This window comes from Nycticebus coucang, chromosome 16, assembly GCF_027406575.1.
Source record: "Nycticebus coucang isolate mNycCou1 chromosome 16, mNycCou1.pri, whole genome shotgun sequence".
Classification (NCBI taxonomy): Eukaryota; Metazoa; Chordata; class Mammalia; order Primates; family Lorisidae; genus Nycticebus; species Nycticebus coucang.
Window position 1 is genome coordinate 62,043,293 of NC_069795.1, and position 17,297 is coordinate 62,060,589.

At 36.3% G+C, this 17,297-nt stretch overlaps 1 protein-coding gene across 2 annotated transcripts in view; it reads right to left on the minus strand.

Annotated features, from left to right (window-relative positions):
• The window catches only part of LOC128568155 (cell surface glycoprotein CD200 receptor 1-like), a 43,265-nt gene extending 26,160 nt beyond the window's left edge, over positions 1 to 17,105 (minus strand). Inside the window, exons 1-2 of one of the 2 annotated variants that reach the window (XM_053565853.1) lie at positions 16,834 to 16,906; positions 11,692 to 11,869 (exon numbers count right to left, since the gene is read on the minus strand). Coding sequence is in view for 1 of the 2 variants with exons in the window: in XM_053565852.1 (XP_053421827.1) it covers positions 16,834 to 16,900 (67 nt within the window). In the remaining variant the exon portion in view is untranslated. Of the gene's footprint in view, positions 1 to 11,691; positions 11,870 to 16,833 lie in introns of both variants that reach the window. The other variant, XM_053565852.1, reaches the window with a different exon arrangement.
• Between the last annotated feature and the right edge of the window lie 192 nt (positions 17,106 to 17,297).

Sequence of the window (17,297 nt, forward strand, 5' to 3'; positions counted from 1 at the left end):
TTAATACCAGTTCTTAGCAAACTGTGCAAGGGTCTAGAAACTTGTAGAGCAAATCTTAAGCATTAGAGAGAATAAGGTTTTGGCTTGTGGAAATTCGGCTTGGGCTGGGAAGGGGATCCTACAACCAAAACTGAAAGGTCAATGTGGCATGTGCTGCCAGCCACTGGCACTGGAATCAGACCTCCCCTGAACCCCAGGATCCGAGCAGGATGAGAACCAAGCAGTGTCTTCTATGGCCTGAAGCTGAATTATGGCCTGGCTGTAATCTGCCAAGACTGACTGATCATCAGTTTGGTTATATTGATTAATATGGTGCCTTAACTGGAATGGTTGCCTTAACTGGAATGGTGAAGGGAGCACCACTGGACTGGGGCGTGAAAGGGAGGCAAGTCCCCCACCCACTAATCAAAGTGGCAGTCACTGGGACTAATCTCATCCCCACTTTCATAGTACAACCTGAGTACAGTAGAGGTCACTCCCTCACCCAAGCATTTCTCCGGGAGCCTGAATACCACCCTATACCCAGTCATAGCTGCTGCATACACTTGCCATTGGGGTGCTGTCATTGGCAGAGGCTGTGGTGAAGTTGTTCTGGGATTGAAATGCCTTATTGGTCCTTCTGCATGTTACAAGTAGTACCAGTGGACTAAGCATGTCTATCTTTATGTCCTGACACCTATATTTGGTTGGTCCAGGCAGATTGATTATTGGGTCTCTAGGTGGCTTTCTCAAATGCTGGTTATAGTATTAGTGTGGTGGGTGGCATGGGTGAGTGGATTCTCAACCTCCTGAACAGCCAGTGTGACTGAATGCAGAAAAAAAAAGAGACTTGCTTTCTTATAAGGCATGCATTCATATATTACTTATCTTCTTTTGCTGCTTTCAGAATCCTCTCTTTACACTTTATTTTTGACAGTTTGATTTTAATATGTCTCAGAATAGTCTTATTTGGGTTGAATTTGACAGGGAACCTTTGACTTGCCTGTACCTGAATATTTTTTTGTTGTTATTGTTGTCATTGTTGTTTAGCAGACCCTGGCCAGATTCTAACCCACCAGGCTTGGTGCATGTGGCTGGCACGCTAACCACTGAGCAAAGGGTTCCAAGCCCTAAATATTTTTATCATTTTCTGGGTTTGGAAAGTTTTCTGCTATTATTTCTTGGAATAAGCTTTCTACCCGCTTTCCTTTCCTTCTCCCTTTCGAACTCCAATGACTTGAAAATTTTATTCATTTGATGGTGTCCCCCAAATCCTGTGATGTTTCTCATTTCCTTCCATTCTTTATTCTTTTTTCTCCTCTGACTCTATATTTTCAGATAACCTCTCTTTGAATTCACATATATTTTTTTTCCTGCCTGATCAATTCTGTTGATACTATCTATTGCAGTTTTCATTTTGTTCACTGTATTTTTCAGCTTTAGCATTTCTAGGGATTTTTAATTATTATTTCAGTCTTTCTATTAAATTTTTTATTCTAGTCACTCATTAATTTTCTCATTTCTTTGAATTATTACTCTGTATTTTCTTAAAATTTGCTAAGCTTCCTTAAAACAGCTATTTTTAATTTTTTCAGGCAATTCATACATCTCCATCTGTTTGGAATTGGTCACTGGCACTTTGTTTTGTCTCTCTGTTGATACTGTATTTCCCTAATTGTTCTTGGCCTTTATGGCCATGCATTAATGTTTGTACGTAGGTCTACACAAGAATTGTGTGTGAATATTTATAGTGGCCTTATTTGCAAATATATTTATTCACAATTTCCAAAATCTGGAAAAGACCCAAATGTCAATTAACAATTAAGTGAATTGGTCAATGCCCGTAGCTCAGTGGGCAGGGCACCAGCCTCATACACCGAGGCTGGCAGATTCAAACCTGGCCCAGTCCAGCTAAAACAACAATGACAACTGCAACAAAACAATAGCCAGGTGTTGTGGCAGATGCCTGTAGTCCCAGCTACTTGGAAGGCTTGAGCCCAAGAGTTTGAGGTTGCTGTGAGCTGTGACACCATAGCACTCTACCCAGGGGGACAGCTTGAGACTGTCTCAAACACACACACACACACACAAAAAAAAAAACAAATTAAGTGAATAAACTGTCAATATAATACTACTCAATGACAAAAAGAAAAACAACATTGTTGAATCTCAAAATCATTCTGTTAAATACAACAAGACAAGCGCAAAAGAATGCATACTAAATACCATGCAAAATACTGCTACTGTTTCTTAAAACACTAAGAAATCTATGAGGACAAAAAGCAGATTAGTGGTTGCCCGCAGGTGGGGATGAAGGCAGGCGTGGACTACAAGGATAGTTTGTAAATGGTAAAAATGTTTTGTATCTTATTTATGGTGTATACAACTGTCATTTGAGTACAGTTAATTGTACATAAATTAATCCTCAATAACATTGAAAGAGCATGATTAAAATAGGATCAGAAGCCTTAAGTTTTAATACACATAACATTAGAGCATTCATCCACAAGTAAATACAAAACAAAATACTTTACAAACACAAACTCCTGACATTGGAAACAATGTTTTAAAAAAAATTTTCATCCAAGCTGAAATCATAGTTGAAGTAAGAATGTTTTGTGATTTTACTACTAATGAAACTTCTTACTCACTTCAAGCACCAGAAGTTTCCTTTCCCAAGTCATCATAGTCACATGCCTGGGCAAGCATAGATCCACCCACACAACAGACTGCAGAGGCATGACTCTGCAACCCATACTCCATAAAAGCTTCCTCCAGAGAGGAAAGAAAACACATGATTTTCTGGTGATGTTAAACAGTTTTTATCTTTCATAAAAAACTATGCTTTGCGTGCTCTACTTTCAAAATCTGAGAGATAGGTACTTCTGAAATTTCACCATCCCCAATAAAAACTAATTTAGTACATGTTATTAACCAAAGGAGAGCCCAGATTATGCCATACTAAAATATTTAACATTATTGCTCATATTCATTTATTATTAATTTATTATTCTAAGGTATGGGGATGGGAAACAAAAAAAAATAAGGTTTTCTATCCTTTCATTCATTTGCAAGTCTTCTGGAGGCATATGAACAAATCAGATAGTAGGATGATAATTGAACTTCAAACTAAAACCCTTGGGACAAAACTATAGACTAAAACATGTGGCTATGATTTAATAAAATAACTATCTATCCTCAAAAAGAAATAGTGTACAATAGTTTAATTTTGACATTTCTATTAAAATTTCTTTACAAGACTTGGAACCTCTATGCTGGTATTGAACTAAGTAGAATTTATTTAATTGCTTATTATGATCTTTACAACTTGTTATCTGTAGTGTTAATTAAAATTAAATGAATTTACTATAGTACTTCTAAAAAACAGAACACAAAACAAATATACATTGAAATCTGTGAAAACATCCTGACATTTCACATGAGGAAAACCAAATAAAATGATCTCACTCTTCATTTGGTGCTTCAAGCTTTTAAACTTCACAACTTTGTTTTCTTCCAAACTCCAACAACTCTGGAAAGTTATAACAAATGTAGAGCTGAACCATTAGGGATTATGTAAGGAGTAAGCATTAAGCCATTTCTAATGGCTAGAAAGTATAAGGGATATGAGTTTTCTTTTCCCCTTATTTCTTCTTTCCTCAATCTTTTTACACAAGAATTTATATGCTCTCATTTTCCCCTCTGCAAAACATATACTATCATTCTTATTTACTTAACAATTAAGGGATTATTTATGAAAGATATACAAAGCACATTACAAATTAAAGTCTTTATTAAACAGTACACTTACGATTTAAGTTTCGTTTAAAATGAATGCAACTTTATGACTGAGATCTTAATCACACAAACACCTGGAAATTCAAACTACATAGTCAGAGTAACCTTTATTTAGCTACACAAGGCACATGAATTTTTTCTGATCACATTTACAGCACAGTAAAGTCACACAGTATGGAAACTTTTACTACAAATCTACTCAAAAACGCTTATTTTAAGTAGTAAACGTTTGTACTACATTTTTATAAACTTCAAATTGTAGAAAGAGGTTAAACAGAAAAGCATTATTTCCCAAGAGTTTTCAGAGTTATGAATGGATCCAAATAACAATCTGTGGAAATAAATTGCCTCCCCCCACCCCCACCAGACGTCCTGAAAATAAGATAAATTGTCATCCAAGTGATTTAATTATATTTTTGCCATGAACACAGTGATTTTCCGTATCATCAGGGGACTAGTGGAAGTCCACAATAGCCTGCCAGTTCATGAACTTCATGCCTTTTAGACGAAAGAGCCTGAATTACAATTTTATTTCTGATACATATTACAAATTATTATCATCTTTAGGTATAATGAAAAGCAACACCAATTTTTTCTCAAATGCTGTTATTTCTAAATGGCAAACATGAAACATAGGAGACTATGTGATCTTTTTTCACTACTAAAGCTATCTAAAGACATGCATTAATTTTATGATAAATTTGGTAAGTAAAGAAAATGCTTTCTTCTCTGCTTTTTAAGATAATGATCAGTTATCATTACTTATTAATAGTTTTCATTCAATTAGCACCTGAGTTATCAACTATGAGGTACATTAAAGCTTTTGGACAGATGAAGGGAGGCTGATAACTGTATTAATATTCATTAACTCAATAAATATCTCTTCATTAAAGAGCTCTCAAGCTAATAAAACCAATAGATATTAACTACTCAGATGATTAGACGATCATATGACATTGCAATAGCAGTAAAGGCAAAGCACAGAAAGTGTACCTTGAGCTATTTATCTCAGTATTGAGATCTGTGGTAGGCAGCCTCTCAAATGGCCCTAACATTCTCCCAATGTTCATGCCTTTGCAAAACCCACTTCCTCTTACATGCGGGCTAGACCTACTAACTCGCTTCTAACAAATAGAATACAGCAGAAGTGATGGGATTTCCTTGCTGAGATTAGGTCATAAAAAAGAGCAAATCTCCTGCATTGATGTGCTCTCTCTTGCATTCAAATCACTAGGAGATAATAAGTATTTGTTTGAAGAAAGCAGAGAAGAAAATATTTCCTTTACTTGTAAAATGTATCATAAAATTAATGCAGATTTAGGAGAGAAAAAAGATTGCATAGATCCCCTATGTTTCATGCTTGTCATTTAGAAATAACAGTATTTGAGAAAAAAAATGGTGTTGCTTTTCATTATACCTGAAGATGATACTAATTTTCAATTATGTATCAATACCTATTATAAGTAGGTAACTGATATAAGATCCAAATAATGAGAAGGAGGTAAGAGGCAAAAAAGGAGAAAAAAGAGGAGCGGTTGGGACTATAACTGAGAAGGAACTGACAATAGTCTCTTCTTAACTTACATAGGTTAGGTACCTATTGTGTAATTATTCCTTAAACTTTATTCATATGCATTTCCCTCATTCTGCAATATATATTAAAAATGTTAACATAATAGAAAATTTAAATGAGAACAAAGAATATAAATTAGTACTTTCTTTTTTATTTTTAATAGTTTTAAACATAATTTGAACTGAACATAGCATATGTTTCATGTTCTTATACTTTATGAAACTGATTTTTATTTTATTTTATTTTATATTATTTTATTTTCCTTTATTTTATTTTATTTTAGAGACAGAGACTCACTTTGTTGCCCTGGATAAAGTGCCATGGCAACATAGCTCAAGCAACCTCGTATTTTTGGGCTCAAGCCATCCTCTTGTCTCAGCCTCCTGAGTAGCTGAGACTATAGGTGCCTGCTACAACTTTCAGCTATTTATAGGGATGAGGTCTTGCTCTTGCTCAGGCTGAACTCCAACTCCTGAGCTCAAGCAATCCACATCCCTTGGCCTCCCAGAGTGCTAAAATTACAGGCATGGGCCCAGGCATGAGCCATGGTGCCCAGCCTGATTTTTAATTTTAAAAACACCAGTTTAGTAGCAGACAATACCTAATTAGATGTTCAGTAAACAAAATTTCGGGTGAAAACTCAAAGTTCTAGCAGCAACAAATATAGAAATACAACAAAACTGTTTCATTCATTACCCCCTTTATACTTGTATAGGTTACTGTTCAAACCTCAGTGGCTTCATCTATACGTATGAGAATTTAGTATCTGGTGCCAATGATCACTCAAATTTCTAAACAGAAGGATGATTATTTATATCATTGTCAAAAAGTGTTTTGAGGGTGGCGCCTGTGGCTCAGTGAGTAGGGCGCCGGCCCCATATACCGAGGGTGATGGGTTCAAGCCCAGCCCCGGCCAAACTGCAACAAAAAAATAGCCGGGCGTTGTGGCGGGCGCCTGTAGTCCCAGCTGCTCGGGAGGCTGAGGCGAGAGAATCGCGTAAGCCCGAGAGTTAGAGGTTGCTGTGAGCCGTGTGACGCCACGGCACTCTACCCAAGGGCGGTACAGTGAGACTCTGTCTCTACAAAAAAAAAAAAGTATTTTGAGAAGTAGGAAGCCATGCGGGAAAATAAAAGAAAATAAAATTCCTATCCCACTTCTCATACCAAAATAAAATTAAATAAATTAAAGGTTTATATATGAGAAACAAAAATAAAAGTACTAGAAGAAACCATAGGTAATTTTTTTAATCTTAAGATACAGGGTGAATAATACCTCAGTTTGCCAGAACTAAAGAGTTTCCTGAGACACATGACATTCAATGTTAAAACCAGGAAAAAAAGGGGTGGTGCCTGTGGCTCAAAGGAGTAGGGTGCTGGCCCCATATGCCAGAGGTGGCGGGTTCAAACCCAGCCCTGGCCAAAAAAAAAAAAAAATCAGGAAAAAAGTTCCAGGCAAACTGGGACTGTTGCTCACCTTAAATGAAGAAACTTTTCTTTCTAACTCTGGTACAAAACATGAAAACCATAAATAATAAAAATACTGAATGATTTGACTAGAAAGAGTTTAAAACTTCTGCATGACCAAAAACCAAATCATAACGAACAAACCAAAAAAACATGATGTTTACAAGAAAAAATCTGGGGAATATTTGCAACATTTATAATAAACAAAGGCTAATTTACTTCAAAAAACATACGCAAAACATACAAACCAATAAAAAAGAGATGGACAACTCCATTTGAAAAAAATGAGCAAAATATATGAACAGGCTGATGACAGATTAAGTAATATGCTGGAGGTGACATAGCTAGTAACTGTAATTCTACACTTCAGCTACAACTTAGAGACAAAAATAAAACACTCAGAGGGTTTATAAAAAGAAAATGTGAGCAGTGTTTGAGAAAAGTAACAAAAACACAAGAATTCAATAATGAATTCAATGGATGAATAACATTTAGAAAGCAAAAAATAATCATGGTAAATAATAAAACTGATCCTACTTTTTAAGGCAATATAATCATAAAGTCTAGATCTGTTGGTTAGAGAACAGTGCTAATGAAAATCACCTTATTGGCCTATTCCCCCCACTCCAGGATACTACCATCACATAGTTCAAAACTAGTTAATGAAGGCAAATTTGTTTCTTTATCCAAAGCAGATGTGCAGATGTGTATCGATGATCCCAAGGGACACATGTTACATGGATATATAGATAGTACAGTATGTGTATATTCATATAAGTAAAAATATATGTACTAAGATATTAGTTCCAGCATTGTTTTCCACAAACTGAAAATAGCATAAGGATTATAATTCCAGAAACCTGACAACAAACATAACCTTGATCTGTAAGAGGCTAACTAAATGTTACAAAACAATATACATGAAAGAACTTTCAAAACTGCAAAATGATAATTACATTGCCATTTGTGAATGTTTATAAATTCAGGCACAGTGCTAAGTACTCTACAAGTACCAGTTCACTTAATCCTCACAGCAACCCTAGACAGTAGGTCAGGGATTTTAACTAAAATCTCCCAATTTTATTGTTCATTGGCAGCTATTCAAAAATTTTTTTTTTTTATTTCCATGACCCAACTGAAAAGTATTTGCAAGCCAGACCTAGTCCACAGGCTGCCAAATTGCAATTTTTATGTGGAAATGAGAGAAAATGCCCAAACTAGAGTCCTGGAAACATTTAAAATTAGGGATCTGTTGAGGGCAGTGCAGTTAGCAAAAATGACGAAGAAAAGTAGAAAGTAAATGCAGTGCCATAAAGCCAGGGAAAGAGATTTCAGGACAGGAAAAATCAAAAGCAAATCGTGTGCAGAAAAGTCTTCAAGTAAGAATTAGGAATGTTTGTGATTTGGTAAAAAGGAGAGCATTGGTAAACTTTAACATCTGTAGGAGATTAAGTAGATTTAGAAAAGAGGTATAAGTGGAAACCAGATTGAAAGTAGCCGAGCAGAGGCAATTGGATCAACAAATGTGGACTTAGTCTTTCAAGGAATTCTGACCCTGAAAGAAAGGAAGAAATGTGACAGTAGCCTTATCCTTTCGTGTCAAACTTGAAAGAGATGGGGCAGTATCTGGAGCTACGATGACAGAGAGGGTATTTAGGAACAGGGGAGAATGCAGCATGTTGTAGAAGTTATAAGAACAAAGAGGCTACTTGGTAAAGCAGGATCCAAAGAGACAAAAAACGAAGTATCAAAGTAGTTTTTGTTCCTCTCAGGGAGGAACAGAAAGGGTAATAAGAATAGCTATAGATGCAAGAGACATTTTAAGGAAGTTCAGGTCAACAAACATCTGGTAGTTTCTTCTTAGTGCAGGGCTCTGGGAATGTAGCAGGGATGATTCAAAGCAAGCCTGCTCTCAGAAATCTTACCATCTGGGGATGTTAAAGATGTCTACATTGGACGTTAGGTAAATGGAAGATAGGTGAGCTGTTCAGTGAGTGTGAAGGACAACAGAGATCGTTTGGGTGATGAAGAAACTAAAACAGACCTATAACAAGGCTCTGAAATCTGGCTCTCATCAAATTTCCCTGCAAAGATTTGTAAGAGTCTAGAGGCCTGTAATTTGGAACAGTCTAATGAAGTAGACTTGAGCTAACACCATAATATTTTTAATATTTTAAGCTCTGTAGAAGTTTATGTCTGACAAATATCTTAAAATTACCAGCTTAGGACAATCTCTGGGGAATATCTAGGAAGGAGGTGATTAAGATAGGATGATCTTGAGACGAGGGAAGATAAAAATACCTAGATTTCATTATTTGAAATCTACCAGTATTTACCATTTGGGCTCTTTAAAAACATTATCAATACCAAAAAATGGATTATATAGGATATTCTCATATTACATAATGGACAAACCTTTGGGAAAAGGCAGCATGTCATGGTAAAGTAACAAAATGGCAAGGAAAAGGAAAAGAAATTACTAAATACCTTAAAACTACATAAACACAGATTGGAAAAACTCTTAGACCAAATCACTGAATTTTCTCAGATAATATCCCTCAAATATACCCAGGTTTCCCCTATACTGGTAGAAAAAAAATTATTAGATGCTACTTCCCCTTCTAGCTAAGATCCTTTCTCCTTTTTTTTGTTACCTGACTTCTAGAATGAGTGGTCTGTGCCCACAGCCTTCCCTTCCCACCCACTCTCTCCCCAACACCAGCAGTCTTGCTGCTCCCACGCCCTTCTACTCAAACTGCAATTTTGAAGGTCATCAGCTCTTTCATACTCAAGTTTTCGAGTCCTCTTCTGGGCTGGTGCTCCTAGGTTGCTGGTAATAAATTAACCAGTTTCCTTCCCTTCCAAATCTCCCTTCCTCAGCCTCCGCCACTACACCCAATGCCTTTCCCTCTCGGTCTCCCTTTCTGTCTTTGCTGCCTCCTCCTCCATCTTCTCTGTAAGCTACTCTCCTCCTGAAGCACCTTAAAGTCACTATTCCCCAAAGTCCCAGCTGCTCTTCTCTCTTTAGATCTCTTATCTTTCTCTCCCACCCCCAGAACTTCAACTAGACCCCTACACAGGTGACTTCTTGTTTTCACCACTCCAGTCATAGTTTACCTCTGTCTGTCCCTCATTCAACCTGTTTGATCCAACTGGAAAGTTCATCCCTCAACTCTTCTTCTGTGGCTGTTGTTGTTCATCTTCATCTTGCACTTTACTCCCTCAGGGAAGCTTTCCCCAACCTTCAAACCAGATTTGATTTATTAAACAAGCATGTCTGTGTCACCTGTTTCTACTTAATACTTTGCAGAATTTATTTTCAGTAATGTATTTTATATCTATCTTCCAGATTCTAAGCTCCATAAGAACAGAATCTATGCCTTTCTTGATCAAGTATCTACAGCAGAAAGCCCAGTGCCTGACGTATGACAGACATTCCCTTATTTATGGGCTGACAAAATAACCAAACCACATTTTAGCTTTGACTTAATTTTCCTAAATGAGAATCTCAAACCTTTAGTTGCTATTTTTTTCCACTTGAATGCTAGCTCTCATTTTAAGTGCATCACATCTAAAAATCATAGATTTTCCCACACACACTTGCCATACCTCTTTGCCATCCATTTTTGGTACTATGGTACTAATTTGCTCCAAACTCAGCTCAGCCTCTAAAAATTGTATGATCTTGTTAGCAATCTGTTGAACATATCTGGCACATTTATGTGCTTATGAATAAAATGAAAGGATTTTATTTGACGGTTTCCAAATTAAGGTTTCCTTCCTTTCTGAAAGCTTTATCTTCTTTATTTCACAAATGAGGAAATTACTGTCAAAAGAGATTAAGAAATTTCTTAAAGATGACAAAGCTAGTGGTTAGACTTATGGAACAGCTCTTTAGATCCAACAGAGAGATGTATTTGAATGTAGAAAATGGGTGGGAGGTAAGATCTTATTGAGAAAAATGCCAAAATATTTAATGCATGAATCAAATTTAGAAACCAAAAAGGCATTTAATAATATAATATTTCAACCTCAATGTCCAAGACAATATAAACACCAGGTAGATATTAGTTTGTAATAACTCAACAATATTAAAAATGAATGGATTTGAAGTAAGTTCCACTTCTTTATAGCCCAGTAAGCTTCCACAGATAAGACAAATAAATTGTAGACAAAATACAAAAACAACTGCCTGATGCCACTGTAGAGCAGAAGAAGCAGAAAGATTCTTGAAGGGTGTCAACTCTTAGAAGAAGGAAAAGCTATGGTTAGGAGTGTAGGATTCCATTTTTTGCCATTTTTACTTATGTTGGTCTCATGGAGGGCTGTAGATGGCACATTAGACAGTTAAAATTCTGATAGAAAACCCACAGTTTTCTTAAAGAACTAGAGGACAGGCAACCTTAGTCTCTGAAAAGTAAGAGAGACAGAGCAAAAGAGTTCCAAATTCTGCATATAAACTCTATTTATATCTCTACTGACCACAAGCCACACACGGCAGGTCACACACAAAGCAGACTAGCTAAAAGTAAAACAAGCAAACAAAAAAAAAAAAAATGAAGACTGAAGATGCTGTCCAGGAGACAGAGTTTGCAATTTGAGTTCAACCAAGTTAAATATTACATGTACAATACATACATATACACTTCTGTATATATCAACACAGCAATATAATAGAATCCATGCAACATTCAAAATCCAAATAACATTACTCAGCCTGCAAAGAACCAGGGAAACTAGGCCACCAGTGCTCAAGAGAAAAGATGTTAAGGAGACATTAAGGGAGCCTAGTCATAAATTGACCCAGATATTGGAATTATCATTCGCAAAGCAGATATTAAACTATGATTTGTGATATTAAAATTATACATACTCACAGTGAGTGAATGAAAACACACAAAAAAATCTCAGCAGGGAAAAAGAAACTTAAAAAATAAATAAATAAATGTGGGTTGTTGTGGTGGCTTATACTTGTAATCCGAGCACTTAGGTAGGACTATTACTTGATTGCCAGGAGTTTGAGACCAGCCAGAGCAACACAGTGAGACCTTGTCTCTACAAAAAAAATAAACAAATAAACAAAAATAATTTTAAAATAGGGAATATATGTTCTCTATAGGTTTGGTGAACATTTGTCTGTAAAAACATGTAAATCCTAAAACTAAAAAATACAATATCTGAAATAGTGTATTCACTCAATGGACTTAAAAAAGGAATGGAGGGAAGAGAGGAAATTGTCAGCAACCTTGAATGTATACCAACAGAAATTATTCAATCTAAAGAACAGAAAGACAAAAATTGGGGGAAAAATTATGAAAAGAGAACTCCTCACCAACAGCCTGCACTACTAGAAATGATAAAAGAAATTATTCAGGCTTAAAAGAAATAATACCAGATAAAAACTTAGAAATTCAAGAAAAAAAGAAGAGTATTGGAAATGGCAACTGAAATGGACATGTGCGTCCCAGAATCCCCTGCAAGTAATGACTCTTTGTTCCTGCCACCGAGAGTACTATTGGCAAACAGCCTTCAGTTTTTGCATCTCCAGGGATCACTTCGCTTACTTTGCCCAAAGTCAGATCCTGCTCAGGGCTGCCCACATCCAATGACTGACTGAGATGAAAGTCTAACGGATCAGCCAATTGTGTTTAATGCAGGGCCCCTCTAAGGCTATTTCAACTCCCCAGCTTCCTATGGGATCAGATGGTTAAGATTACAGGTAGATTTCCCCCTCTGCTCACAAACATTCTGCTCCCAAAAATCTCTGTTGCTTCATGCTAGAGTTCTTTCTCTCCCTGAACACCTTGTGTTTGCTCATGCTACACATCACCCCCTTCCAATTCCTTTCTCTACTTTCCTCCATGTCTACAAATCTGTCATTCAAACCCCTATCTTAGAGTCTTATTCCAAGACAACAGCATCAATAACTCAAAGTAACAGAGATTGTTAAAAGTATTTCTTTAGAAGTGGAAAAACTCCCAGGCTTGCTTCAATCCTGTCCTTGTCTATACTGCTCTCCTTATTAGCATTACATAGTCCAAAGCTATTTCATGACCACAGATCTGCTCTCTTATCACAGTGAAGAGCTGTCAAATGAGTGTCAGTGATAACAGAGAAAAGGCAAAAATATATTGGTGGTTACTACATTTTAGTCAATGTACAGATTAATTTTTGAGATATAACATAAAATTCAATGTGAACTGAGTTACTTTATTAACTAATATCATTAACTGAAATATTCATGACATTATTGGGAGGAAATTTATTTATTATGAACTCTTATTTCACCATCTTCAACCATTAGCATCCCCACATCTAACTTCTCAATTTATTCTTCAATTTCAGAAGAGTATCTCTCCTCTATTTAAGGTTAAGCACTCAATGTATACCCTAAAGTGTCTCTGTTCCTATCTCTTCTCAGATCTTGCTTTCAATTACAAGAGGAAATAAACTGTGGCTCCCGGGTTCCAAATCCAAAATATCTAGTGCTTATTTTATTATTTTATTGTTAGGTTTATTCTCTTTGTGGGATTGTCCACTCCATGGATGACTCACCAATTATGGATTTTGCTATCCATCAATACCTTAGTATCCTTGGAGAATTGGTTCTATGCCTGCCAGGAACACCAAAATGCTAGGCTGCTCAAGTCCCTTTATAAAATGGCACACTATTTGTATATAACACCTGCACATTCTCCTGTGTACTTTAAAATCATCTTGAGATACTTATAATACCTAATACAACATAAATGCTATGTAAGTCATCATTATACTGTATTATTTAGGAAATAATACCAGGAAAAAAGTTTGTACGTGTTCGGTATGGACACACTCATTCATATTTTTTCCTGCATATTTTTTATTCATGATTGGTTGAATCTGGACATGCAATATGGAAGGCTAACTGTATTTCCAGGTATCTATAGGAATTTTCCTCCTAGGTGGCCTCTCTTCCTACACTGAATTTAACATCTTCTTACAAAGAAAACACTTCTCAGCCACCAATACCTCTCAGTGTCTTTATGAAACTTTCTCAAATGGGAATCTCAGGGTAGAAGCTCCTGTTCCAAAATCAACCTTTTACCTAGTGACATTACTACCCAGTGGGACACTGCTATGACATTATTCTCCAAAAACATGCCTTCTTACATTATTTTCCTGTTTACAAGAGAACAAATGGCTCCTCACTGGCTACTTTCCAATACCCAGTCGCCAAGGATCCCTGAAATCCAGCCTTTTCTACTATCATATAACACACAATCTCCGTTGCTTCAAGCTAGAGTTCTTTCTGTCCCTGAACCACCATGTGTTTGCTCATGCTACACATCACCTCCTTACAATTCCTTTCTCTGCTTTCCCCTATCTCTGCAAACCTGTCATTCAAGGCCCAACTCACAATTCATAACCTTCAACAACTCCATCCCATCGTAACTTCTCCCTTCTTTATATTTTTACTAGGTGTATAGACAATTTCAACATTTACTGATTTTTAACGTTCAACAATTGTTTCATATTAACTTTGCCTTTCTAATTTACACGTCTAATACGTTCAGGCACTCTCCTACACACACGTACACACACGCCCTCCACACACACTCAGCGCTCTTTATAAGGACTTTTGATTACTGTACTAATTGTTTAAGCATAGCGTTTGGAGAAAAACGCACCTATAAACTATTATAATATGTAAATATGCAATTAACACAAACTATTAAAGGAAGATAGGACTAAAACTGATGAGAAAAAATCATTTTTTTTTTTTTTTTCAAAAATTGCTTTTCATCTCTTTTTCCATCTTTTACAAATCTGCTGAAGCTATCAAGGAGCCCGGGATTGACTTTTATCTCTTCTTGTTACTGCCTGCCCTCTAGTGGACAACAATGAAAAATGAATAAAATCAGCCCAAAGAAAAAAGTTCCTTTTCAGTAACTTATCCTCAGAAAATAAGTAACTTTTATAAAGATGGAATGATTTAAATTGGAACAGAAAAATATAACTTGAGCAGGAAAAAGAATCTAGAAGACAACGGTATAATAAGAGGAAGAAGAGGCCTGGGGTACAGAGGCCAGGGAAGACACAAGTTTGGGAACTTTGCTCCAAGGAGGACAATTTAGGTTGTTTTAATTTTTCTTCCCAAACATTTTTTTGATAAACTTTGCTACCCCATTGTTTGAAGTTATAAGAAAGTAAGCAAAAAAATTAAGTAGGAAAACCAAATCAATGCTATGTTTTACATTAAAATCATCAGGTCTCTTGATCCTGTGTGCAGTTACCTCGTACAAAATGAATTATCTCTGTTTGGCAGTATTCATAACAAAATGATATTAATTAAAAAGTCTTAAAGTCATTGACCCATGTGTATGCTTCTCATTTGGTAAATTTTTCAAGCTAAATCACTACATATAAAGTAATTCTTTTTTGTATCTTTATCCTAAATATTTTGATAACTTTATAAAGATACAAGCCTAGGCTTCAAAGACTTGATATATGTAGTATCATGGTGCCGAGAAACAATTATAAAATTTAAACTTTTCAACTTGAAAAATTCAAAATTATTGATTTTTTTCATCTTTTTTTATTCCTTTTCCTAAACGTAATAGTGCAGTTTGACATAAACAGCTTTTTTTTTTTTTGGCCAGGGATGGCTTTGAACCCACCACCTTGGGCATATGGGGCCAGTGCCCTACTCCTTCGAGCCACAGGTGCCACCTGACATAAATAGCTTTTTGCCTCCCTGGCTCCCTCTGCCAAGCTGGACCCTGAACAGGTCCCTATTAGGACTTTCTACAACAAGATCTCAACTATTTAAAAAATGACTCTGATAACTTGATTTTTTAAGTAATAGTCTATTAAGTTTATAACTAAGGATTGGCTTGATTTTTTTTTTCCTATGGTGTTATAAATAGTGATTCGCTTTAGTAAAACTTATAATGGTTAAGTGTTGAGGAAAATTGCTAACTCAAATGTTTAGCAATGTTTATTCACAAACATCACATCACATTATTACTGAGTGTGATTCTGCCAGTATCTAACTTTGGACAAATCATTTCACCTCTCTAAGCCTTGGTTTCCACCTCTCTAAACCTTGGTTTGTAAAATGGAGAAATGTCTTCTGTGCAAACTTCACTGCAGATCAAAGGAAAAAAAAATGTGAAAATTTTCGATAGAAAGGCACAGTAATATAGTTATTTCACATGTGCTCACCAATAAGATTACCCTTGCGGAAAACAGATTTTTTTCCTGGAAGATAAACAATATGTTATCATTCAGAAGTGAGGAGTAAACGCTTTTTCCTCTTTCAATTATAAAATTATAAAATTAAAAACCAACTACACTGTTCCCTTGCAACTGCTCCATCTACTAAAAATGAAACCTGAAAACTCCCTCCCACATCAACTCCTACCTACCCTCTACAGTGAAACCAGGACACCCCCACAGTAGACCAAGTTCTTTCTGACTTCTACAGGAACCTAGTCAAGGGGGAGTGTGTTCTCTAACCTACGGTGTCTCTTCCAGCCCACACATCTCCAAGATAAATACAGACATGCCAAGTACATCACAGACATACCTGTGTTAATTGTAAGCCTATTATATTTTAAAAGCACCCAATCATGGAAAGTGATGGAAAGAAATAAACTCTCTTAATTTATACTATTAGTAATATGGACCTAAATGAGTTGAGATTATTATTTAATTTTTTTAAGGAAGAAAAAGGCAATGAGAACCCAGGCAATTTTGATCACTGCTAGTATGTATTTAGGTTATCCTACCTTGTTCAAAAACAAGGGAGGAATGATAAGGAAGTGGACAGTGAGGCAAATTATAGAGATGTTTATATTATAATAGGCTACAAAGTAAAATAAATGAGGCAAAGAGGAAAAGAAGGATGATAAAGTAAAATAAATCTGGGGCTAAATCCATGATTGCAACTGACTTGCATGATCCCAGAAGGCAAAGAAAGTTCATGAAAAGCTGAGACCAGGTTTCTCTCTGGTCTCCCAAAGTGAATTCAAACTTACCAGCCACTAGAAAGACGGTCAAAATGAGTAGTAGTCCTAAGTCAGCAGTTCTCCAAGGGCAAAGCATTTCTGTTTCCTTTCTTCTGCCTTTCACTCAGTACTTTTCCTCCACATAGGCACGGAACGAGCTATGTGCATGGTGAGACCCTCTGTAGTCGACTTCTCTGTACTAGATCCTCTCAGGCCATTGGCAGTGGGGCACTCCCTTCCTCCTAGCCCCTTCCTTCAAGTCTATGTGGTTTAGCCCGATTAGTAAGTTGGAAGAGAAGAAAGTCTTCTCTGGAACTTGACACAGCAATAGATTTCCTGTGCGAAGCACCGAAGCAAAGACGGAGGAAGCAGATTGATCGAGTTATCTCTCAGCTCATTGGTCCTCGTCTCACTTCTGCTGTACACAGATAAACTTTACAATAAGGCATTGAAGGAACATACCCAAGATAAACAGATTTGTCTAAACTGGCATG